This window comes from Bombina bombina, chromosome 10 (assembly GCF_027579735.1).
Source record: "Bombina bombina isolate aBomBom1 chromosome 10, aBomBom1.pri, whole genome shotgun sequence".
Taxonomy (NCBI): Eukaryota; Metazoa; Chordata; class Amphibia; order Anura; family Bombinatoridae; genus Bombina; species Bombina bombina.
Window position 1 is genome coordinate 196,509,911 of NC_069508.1, and position 15,857 is coordinate 196,525,767.

At 34.9% G+C, this 15,857-nt stretch overlaps 1 protein-coding gene across 1 annotated transcript in view; it reads right to left on the reverse strand.

Moving 5' to 3' along the window:
• The window catches only part of DAB1 (DAB adaptor protein 1), a 411,660-nt gene that overhangs the window by 114,002 nt on the left and 281,801 nt on the right, over window positions 1-15,857 (reverse strand). The window contains exons 5-8 of the mRNA XM_053694085.1: window positions 13,355-13,474; window positions 12,507-12,545; window positions 4,052-4,117; window positions 1,171-1,230 (exon numbers count right to left, since the gene is read on the reverse strand). Coding sequence (XP_053550060.1) covers window positions 1,171-1,230; window positions 4,052-4,117; window positions 12,507-12,545; window positions 13,355-13,474 — 285 coding nt within the window. The remainder of the gene's footprint in view (window positions 1-1,170; window positions 1,231-4,051; window positions 4,118-12,506; window positions 12,546-13,354; window positions 13,475-15,857) is intronic.

Genomic DNA, 15,857 nt, shown 5'->3' on the forward strand with positions numbered 1-15,857 from the left:
ATATATTTACTGGGAACACACAGTTCCTATAGACTGCAATGGAAACGTACTATTCATTGTTGTTTTTTTTTTTCTTCTAACACCCCACTCCCACTCCCACCCCACTCCCACCAACTTTAACCCCAAAATACTACCTAGTGCAGTAATTTTATTAAAAAATAAAGATTCTGCTATCTTTATTATTTTAATAAACTACACTAGACAGTATTTTGGGGACATTTGGGGCCGATTTATAAAATTAACAGAGATCTGATCTCTGGTTAATTTTATAAGTGCTAATTGCTACCTTGAGCTCGCAGTAGCAATAATCAGCCACTTGTAATGGCTGATTAATTATCACAAGCCTGCAAATGGCTAATTCGCCGTATTCACTATGTGCAACCCAACATCGACTTTAAAGAGGCTGCTAAAGTAGAGTAGAGCGCTGAACTATTTGTTAATGGGACAGGTGATATGGGATTTGATTGGCTGTACCGCACATAGATGCTAGAGTAAAAAAGAATTTGGTTACATTACAGACACAAATATGGTTTCATTTCCCTTTAAAACTAATTTTAGGTGCAATGCACTTAAGTTTCTGAGTAAGACATAGCCGGTGAACACATATGGAGCAGTACAACTGTTTAGCGGCCAATTACACTACAATATTAAAGTGATATTGTACCCAAACACTTTCTGCCAAGGATATAAAAAAGCAACTATCAAATATATTAACTGGTATTGTTTTGTATAAAGTCAAGTAAACAAAATTGTGTATTAAGTGAAACTAGCAGAAAGTGAATGTTGCATACTGTAGTATTCCTTCTTGTGTACAACTTCCACAACTAAGTGGTTTACAAGGACACTTCCACAGCTGTTTTGATGAGAAAAAATTAAGGGAAAAAATTACAGTGCACATTAATTATTTATTTTTAATGTGCAGCTTGAGAGAAAGCAATAACATTCTGCCTGTATTCTGTGTAAGGAGGGTCACTCATAGACCTTGAACAACACACTCAAACTCAATTATGCAGATGAGCACTATATAAAACCCTATACAACAGACTTGCTCTAGCATTAAACGACCAGTTAACATTCCATAATGGTTTACAACTAAGCAAAAATTACTGGTAAACCTGATGAAGAAATGATGTGATATTATGCAAGAGAAAGATTAGAAAGAATACGTACACTTATAGGTTGACTTTTTGGCACATCATAAACACCCTCTTTCTTATGGCTGGTAGGAACCTGAAAAAAAAGGTTAAAAATATACAATTGTTAGAATAGAATGCAATTTCTTCACCCACACAGAACAACACATTTATTCAGAACAAAAGTAAGCATTTTTTTGAGTGGCATATTCATTAATTCTGATGGACTGCCAAGATGTGAAGCTTATATGTGCCCTTTTATTTTAACAGGAATCATCGGAAACTCATAATAGTTAAAGGTACATTCAACTGTAAAAATAAAATCATATTCCGAAGTAAAAATAAAACCAAAGCAAGACCAGACTCTCCGCGTGTTAAACAGCACCAGACAAACGATTTCATGTTACTGATCATTGCTTACTATCCCTACTATTGAGGAATGCAAATTACAAATATGTACTACTTTCTCTATGGCAAAGATACAATTAAAGGGATAGTAAAGTCAAAATTAAACCCTACATTTTACTCTCAGGATTTAGATAGAGGATGTAATTTTGAAAAAAACTTTAAAAATGTATTTCTATTAGCTAATTTCCTTTGTTCTTTTGTTTTCCTTTATTGAAAAGTAGAGATGTGCTGATTTGTGGAGTCATCTCATACATGAAGAGCTGAATACATTACTAGACAAACAGATGAAGAACAAATCATTGCTTGACAAAATTAATTGATTGATTAGTTTGTGCCGTTTGACACCAAAAAAAGGTAGAGGAAGGGGTGGGAGTTATATTGTTTGGTTAATTTGCTTGTAATGATGAACAGGGGGTCTGACCATTCACGTGTCCATCATCCCCTATGCATTCCTGTCATAGTATTACTAATGACTGATGTTAGGGACAGCCGTCAGGCACTAAATGTTGGATTTTAGTCATACAGGCTTGTCTAATCAAGCATTAAAGTGATGGTAAACACCGCTGTTGTAGAATTGTGTAATTACACTATTCATACATTAAATATGTAAACCGCAAAAAAAAAAAAAAAAGTGGATCCTTTTAAAATAAACACATATCGCTTATTCGCTTTGCCCCAAATAGATTTCTTCAAGCACTGAAGTGACGTGCATTGCAGTCCCACCTATTCTGCACATCAGAGCCTTAGCGCGGTCCCAACAGGGATTTCACATAATGCTTGCGCAAGGCTATCAGTGACGTATGCCAAGTAAACAATGAATCAGGAGTGATTGGTGATCAGTTTGTGTGAGCGAGCAACAATCCTCTTCATTGATGAGATGATAATTATTAAAATGTGCTAGCCTCATGTTACTTTTTAATTCCATTGTGAGACACTTACTGGAACAGGTGCAATTAAACAATAATTCACTATAGAATGAAAGATTCAATGTTTACTTTGTGTGTCAAGGGTTAAGTGTTTGAGTCCCCATATATGTGCTAAATTCACAAGCACTCGCAAATTGTAGGCTGATTTTAATCACTATTTATTGGAAGAGCGTGTTGGAAGAAGTGCAATATATTGCTCAAACGTGTACTGCTCTCATAGAAGTAAGCCTGTCGGAGGACTCGCTTACTGATTGGCAGGAAATAGTGCTGCCATCTAGTGTTCTTGCAAATCGATAGCATTCGTGCAAAGCTGCTGACATAAAGTGTTTACGTCCCTGCTTTTCAACCAAAAGTGACAAGAGAACAAAGAGAAACTGATAATAGAAATAAAAGCGAACATTATTTAAAATTGTATGCTCTATTTGAATCATAAAAGAAAAAAAATGGGTTTCATATCTCCTTCAGCTAGCTCCCACCAAGGTATTTATGCTCATTCAAACATTTAAATCATATATGCTCTATTTGAATCATTACATAAAATATTTGGGTTTCATTTCCATTTAACACATGAAACAGGATTGTATGGTGCAATAACTGAATTAATGAAAGCCCTGGAGTAGATTTTGGATTTCTGAAGGACTTAAACACATAGTAAAAAATAACAATTTGCTTACATTTAAAATTATATACAGAAGACATCATTTTATTTTGACACCATTACAATATCTTTTAATACTCTTTTGTTGTATCTCTAAAAAAGACCAGCAAAACAGGTAAATGTAGGTGACGGACATATTTTATTTTACTGTCGTTTCCATCATCAACAACTTTTACTTTATTATTGATCATATACTTATTATGGTGAATATATCATTTGTAGTGCATTTTGGGAGCACAGTATTTTATTACATTTTTTGGGAACTTATGGATTAGTTTTTGTTGCAAATAATTTACTGGGTAAGAAATCCATTATTTTTTTTGTTAATATATTTTATAATCTACCACATTTAGCCACACAAAGCAGTAACACAATTCTGACTGTAAATCGTGTTTTTAGCCAACCTCTTTGTACATTTTCAAAAGTAATGCACCCTAGTTTCATGCAGCTAGAACAACAAATATATAGTTATAGTTTAACTGGGAAATGTGTTTTGTATAATTTAAAATAGCTCATCTTTAATTCCATTTTGTAAAAACAGGAACTGACAATTATGATAATGATATCTTTACAAAATGTTCCTCTGTGACATTTTACACTGCAAATTTGCATATGGAAGGTTTTACTTTTAAAAAATATATTATTAAAACAAACTAACAATCTTCAAAACTGCTTGAAAAATAAAAAAATGTATAATGTATTACAAGGAATTAACTATAAGGTTGTGCTATAATTATTACATATCATATATATTTAAATATGTTAGGACTGAAATGGTCTTTAATAAAAAATAAAAAAAGTTTACAAAAAACAATTATAGATAGATAGATAAATAGATAGATAGATAGATAGATAGATAAAAAACAAAACATTAAAATAAAAATGTAAAACATCTACACTATGAACATCTACCCAACAAAAGATACCTGGTAAATGCTTTCTTCAGTATCTGGGTCACGTATGGATTCATGTCCAGCCTCAAATACTATGTACTATGCCATCGTCCAGCAAGGGAAAAAGATTAAAAGTGACAGAAAGAAAAGTTGAAGATTCAAATCAAAGGTCAGAAAAGAAGCAATTAGTCATAAACACCGAGGAGCATTCATTCTTATTTTAATTATAATTCTTTAGGAATTAATTGGTTATCTATAAGGCAGCCAATGTGTATTTCAATGAGGTAGACATTGACTGTGAAAAGGTTTCTATATTTTATAATGTTAACTCTTTATTTATGAAACCTTTTAATAATGTAACATTTTTCATGAAATTGCCTTCCTACAATTTATCTTATGTTTATATAAACTGAAATGTTTAAAGGACAGTAAAGGCAAATTGAGATAGAATGTGTAGTTTTAAGCAACTTCCCAAATTACTTATATTATCGAATTTGCTTACGGTTAGATTACGAGTTTTGCGTTATAGTGAAAAAGCAGCGTTATCAGGTTATAACGCTGCTTTTTCACTACTGCTGCTATTACGAGTCTTGCAGGTTTAAGGGCACTGCACACTTTTTTGGCCTTACCGCAAATCAACTTACGCAAATTGCGTATAGTCTTTTTTCAATGGGACTTCCATAGCGCTGGTATTACAAGCTTTTCCTGGGAGGCCAAAAAGTGAGCGGTACACCCTATACCGTCAAGATTCATAACACATTCTAAAGTCAGTAGTTATGAGTTTTACACTACAAAGCTGTAGCATAAAACTCATAACTAAAGTGCTAAAAAGTACACTAACACCCATAAACTACCTATTAACCCCTAAACTGAGGCCATCCCGCATCGCAAACACTAAAATAAAATTATTAACCCCTAATCTGCTGCTCCGGACATCGCCGCCACTAGAACAAACATATTAACCCCTAAACCGCCGCACTACCATCTCGCAAACACTAGTTAAATATTATTAATCCCTAATCTGCCGCCCCCAATGTCACCGCCACTATACTAAATTTATTAACCCCTAAATCTAAGTCTAACCCTAACCCTAACACCCCCTAACTTAAATATAATTAAAATAAATCTAAATAAAAATGACTATCATTACCTAAATAATTCCTATTTAAAACTAAATACTTACCTATAAAATAAACCCTAAGCTAGCTACAATATAACTAATAGTTACATTGTAGCTAGCTTAGGGTTTATTTTTATTTTACAGGCAAGATTGTATTTACTTTAACTAGGTAGAATAGTTAGTAAATAGTTATTAACTATTTAATAACTACCTAGCTAAAATAAATACAAATTTACCTGTAAAATAAAACCTAACCTGTCTTACACTAACACCTAACCTTACACCGCAATTAAATAAATTACCTAAATTAAATACAATTAAATACCTTAAATACAATTACCTAAATTACAAAAAAACAAACACTAAATTACACAAAATAAAAAACAAATGACAAGATATTTAAACTAATTACACCTAATCTAATAGCCCTATCAAAATAAAAAAGCTCCCCCAAAATAAAAAAAAACCCTAGCCTAAACTAAACTACCAATAGCCCTTAAACGGGCCTTTTGCTGGGCATTGAAGAAATCAGCTCTTTTACCTGTAAAAAAATACAAACAACCCCCCAACAGTAAAACCCACCACCCACACAACCAACCCCCCAAATAAAACCCTAACTAAAAAAACCTAAACTCCACATTGCCCAAAAAAGGGCATTTGGATGGGCATTGCCTTAAAAGGGCATTTAGCTCTATTGCAGCCCAAAGCCCTAACCTAAAAATAAAACTCACCCAATAAACCCTTAAAAAAACCTAACACTAACCCCTGAAGATCCACTTACAGTTTTGAAGAGCCAACATCCATCCTCAACGAAGCCGGGAGAAGTCTGACTCCTCATTGAAGCGGCAAGAAGTCCTCAATGAAGCCGGGAGAAGTCTTCATCAAAGCCGGGAGAAGTGGTCCTCAAGATGGGCAGAAGTTTTCATCCAGACGACATATTCTATCTTCATCTGTCTGGCGCGGAGCGGGTCCATCTTCAAGACATCCAGAGTGGAGCATCCTCTTCTGCCGGCAACTACCCGACAAATGAAGGTTCCTTTAAGTGACGTCATCCAAGATGGTGTCCCTTAGATTCCGATTGGCTGATAGAATTCTATCAGCCAATCGGAATTAAGGTTGAAAAAATCCTATTGGCTGATGCAATCAGCCAATGGGATTGAACTTCAATCCTATTGGCTGATCCAATCAGCCAATAGGATTGAGCTCACATTCTATTGGCTGTTCCAATAGGAAAAATACTATTGGCTGATCCAATCAGCCAATAGGATTGAGCTCGCATTCTATTGTCTGTCCCAATCATCTGATTGCATCAGCCAATAGGATTTTTTCAACCTTAATTCCAATTGACTGATAGAATTCTATCAGCCAATCGGAATCTAAGGGACGCCATCTTGGATGACGTCACTTAAAGGAACCTTCATTCATTGGGTAGTCATTGGCAGAAGAGGATGCTCCACGCTGGATGTCTTGAAGATGGACCCGCTCCGCGCCGGATTGATGAAGATAGAAGATGCCATCTGGATGAAGACTTCTGCCCATCTTGAGGACCACTTCTCCCGTCTCCCAGCTTCATTGAGCACTTCTTGCCGCTTCGATGAGGACTTCTCCCGGCTTCGTTGAGGATTTATGTCAGCTCTTCAAAACTGTAAGTGGATCTTCAGGGGTTAGTGTTAGGTTTTTCTAAGGGTTTATTGGGTGGGTTTTATTTTTAGGTTAGGGCTTTTGGCTGCAATAGAGCTAAAATCCCTTTTAAGGGCAATGCCCATCCAAATGCCCTTTTCAAGGCAATGGGGAGCTTAGGTTTTTTTAGTTAGGGTTTTATTTGTGGGGTTGGTTGTGTGGGTGGTGGGTTTTACTGTTGGGGGGTTGTTTGTATTTTTTTTACAGGTAAAAGAGCTGATTTCTTTGGGGCAATGCCCTGCAAAAGGCCCTTTTAAGGGCTATTGGTAGTTTAGTTTAGGCTAGGTTTTTTTTTATTTTGATAGGGCTATTAGATTAGGTGTAATTAGTTTAAGTATCTTGTAATTTGTTTTTTTATTTTGTGCAATTTAGTGTTTGTTTTTTTGCAATTTAGGTAATTGTATTTCATTTTTTTAATTTAGGTAATTTATTTAATTGTAGTGTAAGGTTAGGTGTTAGTGTAAGACAGGTTAGGTTTTATTTTACAGGTAAATTTGTATTTATTTTAGCTAGGTAGTTAGTAAATAGTTAATAACTATTTACTAACTATTCTACCTAGTTAAAATAAATACAAACTTGCCTGTAAAATAATAACAAACCCTAAGCTAGCTACAATGTAACTATTAGTTATATTGTAGCTAGCTTAGGGTTTATTTTACAGGTAAGTATTTAGTTTTAAATAGGAATTATTTAGTTATTAATAGTAGGTTTTATTTAGATTTATTTTAATTATATTTAAGTTAGGGGTTGTTAGGGTTAGACTTAGGTTTAGGGGTTAATAAATATAGTATAGTGGCGGCGACGTTGGGGGCAGCAGATTAGGGGTTAATAATATTTAACTAATGTTTGTGATGCAGGAGGGCGGCGGTTTAGGGGTTAATATGTTTATTATAGTGGTGGCGATGTCCGGAGCGGCAGATTAGGGGTTTATAAGTATAATGTAGGTGGTGGCAATGTCGGGGCGGTAGATTAGGGGTTAATAAGTGTAAGATTAGGGGTGTTTAGACTCGGGGTTTATGTTAGGGTGTTAGGTGTAAACATAAATTTTGTTTCCCCATAGGAATCAATGGGGCTGCGTTACTGAGCTTTACGCTGCTTTATTGCAGTTGTTAGGCTTCTTTTCAGCCGGCTCTCGCCATTGATGTCTATGGGAAAATCGTGCACAAGCACGTGCAACCAGCTCACTGATGTCTTAAGCAGTGCTGGTATTGGAGTGTGGTATGGAGCACAATTTTGCTCTATGCTCACTTCTTGCCTGTTAACGCCGGGTTTATGAAAACCTTTAATACCAGCGCTGTAGGTAACTGAGCGGTGACAATAACGTGCAAGTTAGCAACACATCCCTCTTACCGCAAAACTCGTAATCTGGCCGCTAGTTTGCTTTGTATCCTTTCTTGCACTTCTAGGAACTAACTAATGATTAGTGGCTATACATATATGCCTCTTGTCATTGGCTTACTTAATGTGTCCAGCTAGCTCCTAATAGTACATTGCAGTTCTTTCATCAAAGGATACAAAGAGAATAAAGCAAATTTGATAATATGGGTAATTTGGAAATTTGTTTACAATCGTATGTTCTATCTGAATCATGAAAGAACATATTTTGAGTTTCATGTCCTTTCAAGCTTTGTGAGTTCCCAACTGCCCTGTCTAGTGAAATGCTTGTGCAATGCCGTCCCCTGCAGATCCACGGCCAATCGGCCGCTAGCAGGGAGTGTCAATCAACCCGATCGTATCTGATCGGCTGATTGCTGTCTGTCACCTCAGTGGTGGCGTACAAGTTTAGGAGCAGCGGTCTTATCTGAACAACCCTGACCACCAAACACCTATGACTCTCCTTTAAATATGGCTACAAAATAACCCTTATTGCCCCTTAAAGTATATATAAATGAGCCCATGCCTTCCAGTCCCGGAGGTATTAGGTAAATATTGGGAGGTATATGAAGGATCTGCATAGAAAAACATAGAAGCTGGTAAAGCAAGAGATGCTGGTTATCTATTAGTGAATTTAGCCCTGTGTATCATTATACTGTATTTTAATTCAGCATATATGTTAAAAACCTTGTCTTTATTATTCGTACATATTTAAAACAAAAATGAATCACAGAGGGAATGATGATCTAAACTTCATCAGACCAGGCGTGGTTTTCTACACTGACCCTCCCAGGGGTTGCCTGGTGGAATTTTTGTAAACAAGGGGGCAGTCCTTGTGAGCGGCGAGATGTCTCCTATTGACAGTAATAGAGCTTGCTGGGATGGGACAGTGCTCCATAAAGCAAAGTTAGCAGTGAGCGCACTTTAAAAAGTAAATCCTGCAGCCAATATAAATCCCATTACGCTGCTTTCTGCATATATAGAAAATGACAAGTGCCTATATTTTCGTTTGCGTTTGTGTTTTTCTATTAGGGTTATAAGTATTTTGAGTGTTTTGAGAAAAGCTCGCCACCTTTTAGTGAGATCTGTAGTGCAAAAATCTTTACAGAATTACTGGGGATAGAGAGACCATTTCAAATACTCTCATGGAACCCCCATGTTCAGTCCATTTTACGAAAAAACAACAATTTCGCTTTATATTTTGTACTTATAAGTACACATTTCTGTGTGCCTGGTTTTTTTTTTGCATTTAAATTTAAATTTAATACAATTTATTCCTGTTATGATTTTTGGTGAATAATTTGTTACAATTTTTGATGCACCCCAAAAAAAATGTTTTCCTTGCATATTTTTGTGTGAATGGTTCAATTACTAGTTTTGTAAGATTTTTAAAGTACAAATTTAATTGTGCAATGAAGGAATCACCTGCCCAAAAAAAATAATCTACACCCCTTTAGATCATTCAACCAGAAAAATAAATGTACCGGCAGCATTCTTTAATAATCTCGCCAGCCCAGAGACCTTTAGATCATCTGGCCCTAAGAGACAATGGACTACATTCAATATTGCAGCTCAAAAAATGTACAATTCAAAGAGATTTGTGCATGATGCTTGTCACATTTGTGAGGTGCGAGCAATTCTCTATTGTAATAAATGGAACAGAATTTCTTTAGTTTATGTTAACTTCCCAGTGCATAGAACAAGCTCAACTGTAAAGGAAATTGGCATCACAAAAACACCAGCAAAATCCTACAAAACTACATATGAAAAAACAAAGTAACAAAAAGCTTGAAAAAGGTAAAAGAAAAAAATCAAGAAAACCTTGTCTGATTTAAAATAGCAACACATGACCGTGAGATGAGTAACTTCACAGGATCATTAAAAAGTTTAAATACAAGCTTGGTGTTAGGACCAGATATATCATTGAAAGGAGGGACAAGTTTCTCAGGTAGTGAACCTGTCCGAACAAGATTTCAAATTGTAGAGCACATTTGTTCCCCATATTTAGCATTGCACAAATGTCCACTAGCACAATACTGCCCCCTGGTCTGGTGCAACTAATTGTTGAAAGTCAAATCATTCAGGACTGAGGTTAATTAGCCAACTCTAAGATGGTGGAGAGGGTTTAGGAAGTGCATCTTGGCAAATATCAGTCGCAGGCTCCAAAGAGTGAGCCTACAACCGAAAGGGGAATTCACCTTATGATAAATCTACACCTTATCTACACCTTATTGTAGCTAAAAATACTGACCACGCTCACAGAATTCCAATAGTCGGCCTGTCTCATATTGGCAACGTCTCCGAAATGCTTTCCTTTCTCTTCAGCAAGACTACTCTTCTACAACCACACAGATATGAATATATTTTACTATACACAAAAAGGGTCATAATAGTAAAAAAATAACATGCTTTACTTCATTACAGCATGTTATTGTTAAGACTAGAGACCCTACACTATTATGTGTTTTGCCACCACAGAGAAATGTAACACACATCAAAAGTACTGCTCAGGATCCACAGAGCACTGCCTGTCCTGAGTGGAAACTGCAGCTGATCCAATCAACAGCGATATTCTCATGACTTAGCTATGCAGCGAGCACTGCTAAACAGATCAATGGTGGCTTCCGCTCAGGACCTGCAGTGCTCTATGGGTCCTGAGAGTTGAGCGTATTCTACTGTGTGTTTAATACATTTTCAAGGGTTATCCACACTGTAGTGTAGGGTTGATAGTTTTAGACCCTTTAAATGTGTTCTAAGTGTTTTTCCTAATTTTGTTGCAATTGTTTTAAACACTAAGCAATAGGTTTTTGTTCCATTTGTGAGATTTTTTTGTATTGGGCACTGAAATACTGCTCAATAATCTCACCTTCCCGATGAGTCCCCTCTACAAAACATCATGATCATCTATGAATCTAGCTCATTGTTTTTACAAGAAATAAAACAAGATTGAGAAATTAGAAACAAACAACAGTTTAGGTCTATTTTATATATTTTTGTTTCAATAAGAATGAATGCTCCTTCAATTACAGAAAGTCATTTTTTTTTAGAAAGGCCGGAGTTTACTTGATTGGAACATGCCACAGTGATGCAGAGGATTTGACATTGATGCTTTTGTGTAATGATTTAGATTAATTTACTGCCACTGTGTCACTTCTACTTGATCTAGATAATCTGATTTGGCTCACTGAGCTTATTAATTCTGGATTAATATTGAAACAATGCTACTGCCAGTCTGCTGTTTGTCGTCAAAGCCATAAAAAAACAAGCTGTGGGGAATAATAGCGAAGCCTAACAATGGTCTCTAGTTCCAACTGAAGCTGTGATAATCTGTTGCTTTTCTGTGCATTGTGCTCAATATTTTATTAACTGAATATTTACAGTGTGTTCATCTACATAAAAACATATACTGGCCAATGCCACTCAACTCGATAGATAGATAGATGAAAGATAGATAGATAGATAAATAGATAGATAGTGAGATGAAAGAGCGCCATGCAACTGAATGATGTATATATAGATAGTAGACATATGCAATCATATTTGTAACGAGAATACAGATATTTGTTTCGCTTTCACAAAACAAATATCCAAATGAATGCACTAACTCATTTTAAAAAAAGGAATAAATACTAGCAAAATTCATAAGTATATATTTGTTTCCTTTAAATGAGCTTTTAAATGAACTATAATAACCTATAGCGCACTAGGGAGCCACGTTAATCCCTACTCCAGGGTCATATAAATAGGAGCCTTAGGACGGTGGATCCCAGAGCTTGCGCTAAAGGAAAAGCTCCCTGTTTGAGTAACCCTGAGTCTGTAAAAGAGAATCGGGATTAGAGCGGCTCTCACAGGGTGCTATTGTAAGCCAAATATGCAGTAAAAAACTGAAAAACTAATTTTTGAGAATATTTGTTACAAATAATTAGTTTAAAATTAATTATTTGGTGTTGCACAACTAGATAGATAGATAGATAGATAGATAGATAGATAGATAGATAAATAGATTGATAGAGAGGTCAATGCTAATATATATATACATGTGTGTGTGTTTGTACAATATCTCTACACAATGCCTACAGTTTAAGAGAACTAAATAATAAAAAATAAATAAATAATGAATGCTACAACTCATCTAAGTCTTAGAAAGTGACAAGGAGAACCTGACTATTCCAGATCTCCATTTCTAAGAGAAAGGTCTCGGTAAACAACAGCTTTGCTCTGCTGTGTTCTTTGTGGCTACGGTGAATAATTTACAATCATCTTGTTTGTAACTAACCAAGAGCCAGCATATGCAGGTTTGACTGGAGAAGTTACCTGGTACACAGGATCTTCTACATCTTCTTCCAAAATTGTCTGACGTTTGAAGAGAGAAAATAGGAAAAGAAAGTAACATAAAAAAGCAAAGAAGTTTGAAAACTGCCACCAAAAATAAGGAAAAGAAAAAGATATAGCAGAGAATTCTTAGGAAGCTGGTTAGGTAAAAAATAATCAATATAAATATTGTACTTCCATGTAGCTGGACATAAAGATATTAATACATTCATAAACATTTTTTTCAATAAGAATAAAATACTAGAATTTAGTATTTCCGGGAACACAGGTTAGTAAAATATCAGATACTAATATTGCTGCTACAAAATGTAATTTTCTGCTAATTAGAGAATGACTAATGTTACAAATTTGACATTTGAACTGTTGAACAAATGTTCTCCTTGATATTTGTTCTGCCATTCAAATGTTTCCATAGAATGAATGTGAATATTTAATTTGAACACTGAATACTACTATTCTGATATCAAATGAAATAATTACATCTTAGATGTTATTTGAAAATTGAATGTAACATTTGGATATTACATTTGAAAACTGATTACCATACCATATAGCCTTATACTAAAATGTATGAGAAACAACATTTGAACATTAGTGTATAAATATTTGAAGGTTGAAGATTAAATTCAAGAAATTAAAAAAATAACATATTTCTATACAAAAAATGATTGTTGAATATTTGATAAACATTTAACAATCAAGAAAGCAACTGCAGACCGTTTTCATTATTTTTGACAAATGTGCTGAAACATTCTCTGATACTTACAATTTATACTTTGAAAAATGATGTTGTTTCATTGATCTACACATTTAAGATTCTAGCCAATTACCTGATATACTGCTTGTTCACATTGCTTGTCTTTTTGTGCTTTTTTTTCAATTTCTTCCCTCTGTTTCAGTTCATAGATAAGCTGGAACAGATCTCGCAAATCCAAAATTACAGGCTCTGCCTAGATTTGAAGGAAAATATTTTACATTGTTTTTTACAGGAAGAATTCCATTTTATTCTATACTTCAGCAAAGAAAAAGTAAATTGCAAATAAGACCTGAACCTTAAATATGAGATGTTTGCTATGAAAATGCTATATTTTGCATATAAATCAAACATTTATGGGGTGGTCATTTATCAAAAAAAAGGAAAGTAACAGACATTATGTGAATACTGAATAACATTTGTTCATGCAGCCATTTTGCCTTATGTTTAAGGGATTTTTTTCCCCATAAAATGCGATATATCTGCAATGTAATAAAAATTAAAAATAACAGTAACACAAGTTAAAGGCGTCAGCTAAGGATAAGCTATTCAAAATAGGGTAATGTATTTTGTCTACTGTATTTGAACATTCAACATTCTTGATAGTGTATCTATATATCTATAGATTTTTTTGAAAACGGAGAGTGCCTTGTTTCTACAGGTTACATGTGATTGGGTTTAAGTGCACCCGGATGCTGATATTCTTTGAGTGAGTGCTGAATCCATATGGGATATTTTATATCTATCTATCTATCTATCTATCTATCTATCTATCTATCATCTATCATCAATCTATCTATCATCTATATTTTTTTATATATATATATATATATATATACACATATGTATCTATCTATCTATCTATCTACGTAAATATCAGAAAATAGGGAGAGATATATCATAGTATAGCCTCATTAACAAGTGTATGGGATATAGAGGAATACCATATGGGTAAACTCAGCAGATTGTCAGGCTGCAAATGAGTTATGGTGCAGACCCTCTTATTGAAGTAAACAAAAAGAGAGAAAAATCAGAATTCATGAAAAAATCCTGAAAGAAAGAAAGAGACTTCAGCACTCTTAGGACCCCACACAAAAATATAGTAGGACAGAATACCCCTTAAAGTAGGACCGCTACAGGCACGAGTCAGCACAACAAATGGGTTTTAATAAAAAAACACAAACAGAAAACACATAGCAATAAAATACTGCCTCCCTAGGTGTGCTGCACACCCCTCAACTAGACCGCTGCGGTATACTAAAAATGATTGCAAGCTTGCAAGATAAAGATGAGGCCAAAATAGTCCATAAGACCCAGTAGCTATTCAAACATGCCAACACTGAGAAAATCGCCAAACCGGAAGTGGAATTACAAACCACTTTCGGTCCAGAGTTACAGACCCTGGAAAGTCACAAAATATAAAACAAACACATCAAGTGTGCCACTCCCATGGAGCACTGATTGGTTAAATGCAAGTCTGTCAAAAGAACTGAAATAAGGAGGCAGTCTGCAGAGGCTTAGATACAATGTAATCACATAGGTAAAAAGTATATTAATATAACTGAGATGAGGAGCAGTCTGCAGAGGCTTAGATACAAGGTAATCACATAGGTAAAAAGTATATTAATATAACTGAGATAAGGGGCAGTCTGCTGAGGCATTGATACAAGGTAATCACAGATGTAAATGTATATTAATATAACTGAGATAAGGGGCAGTCTGCAGAGGCTTAGATACAAGGTAATCACAGAGGTAAAAAGTATATTAATATAATTGAGATAAGGGGCAGTCTGCAGAAGCTTAGATACAGGGTAATCACAGAGGTAAGAAGTATATTAATATAACTGAGATAAGGGGCAGTCTGCAGTGGCTTAGATACAGGGTAATCCCACAGGTAAAAAGTATATTAATATAACTGAGATAAGGAGCAGTCTGCAGAGGCTAAGATACAAGTAATCACAGAGGAAAAAAGTATATTAATATAACTGAAATAAGGGACAGTCAGCAGAGGCTTAGATACAAGGTAATTACAGAGGTAAAAAGTATATTAATATAACTGAGATAAGGAGCAGTCTGCAGAGGCTTAGATACAAGGTAACCACAGAGGTAAAAGTATATTAATATAACTGAGACAGGGATAGGCACGAGCCAAGGCTGTGGTGGACATTTTCTAAAGTAAAGACCTTAAGTGAAGGACACCAAGGTACATTTACAATTAAAACTATTATTTTATAGTGCTGAATTTTATTATACTGATGCAGATACCACTGATCCTATAACCAGCCCTTGTCTGGCTATACACAGTGTCACTTCTGTGTCTTTGTATAGAGCTGGGTGTTATTATACAGATGCAGAAGATACACATCCAGTATTTCACTCAGGCTTTATTTATTCCATAACTTATCACCCAATATTGCTAGCAGTCTCTTGACAAGCCACTAATTTTAATCAAACTAAATATTTTCCCTTTCCTATTATTTAATCAGAAAGAAAAGATATACTAAGGTTATGAATCACAACCTTACTATATCTTTTCTTTCTATTTAAATACTACTTATAATAAACCTCAGGTGCTGGTT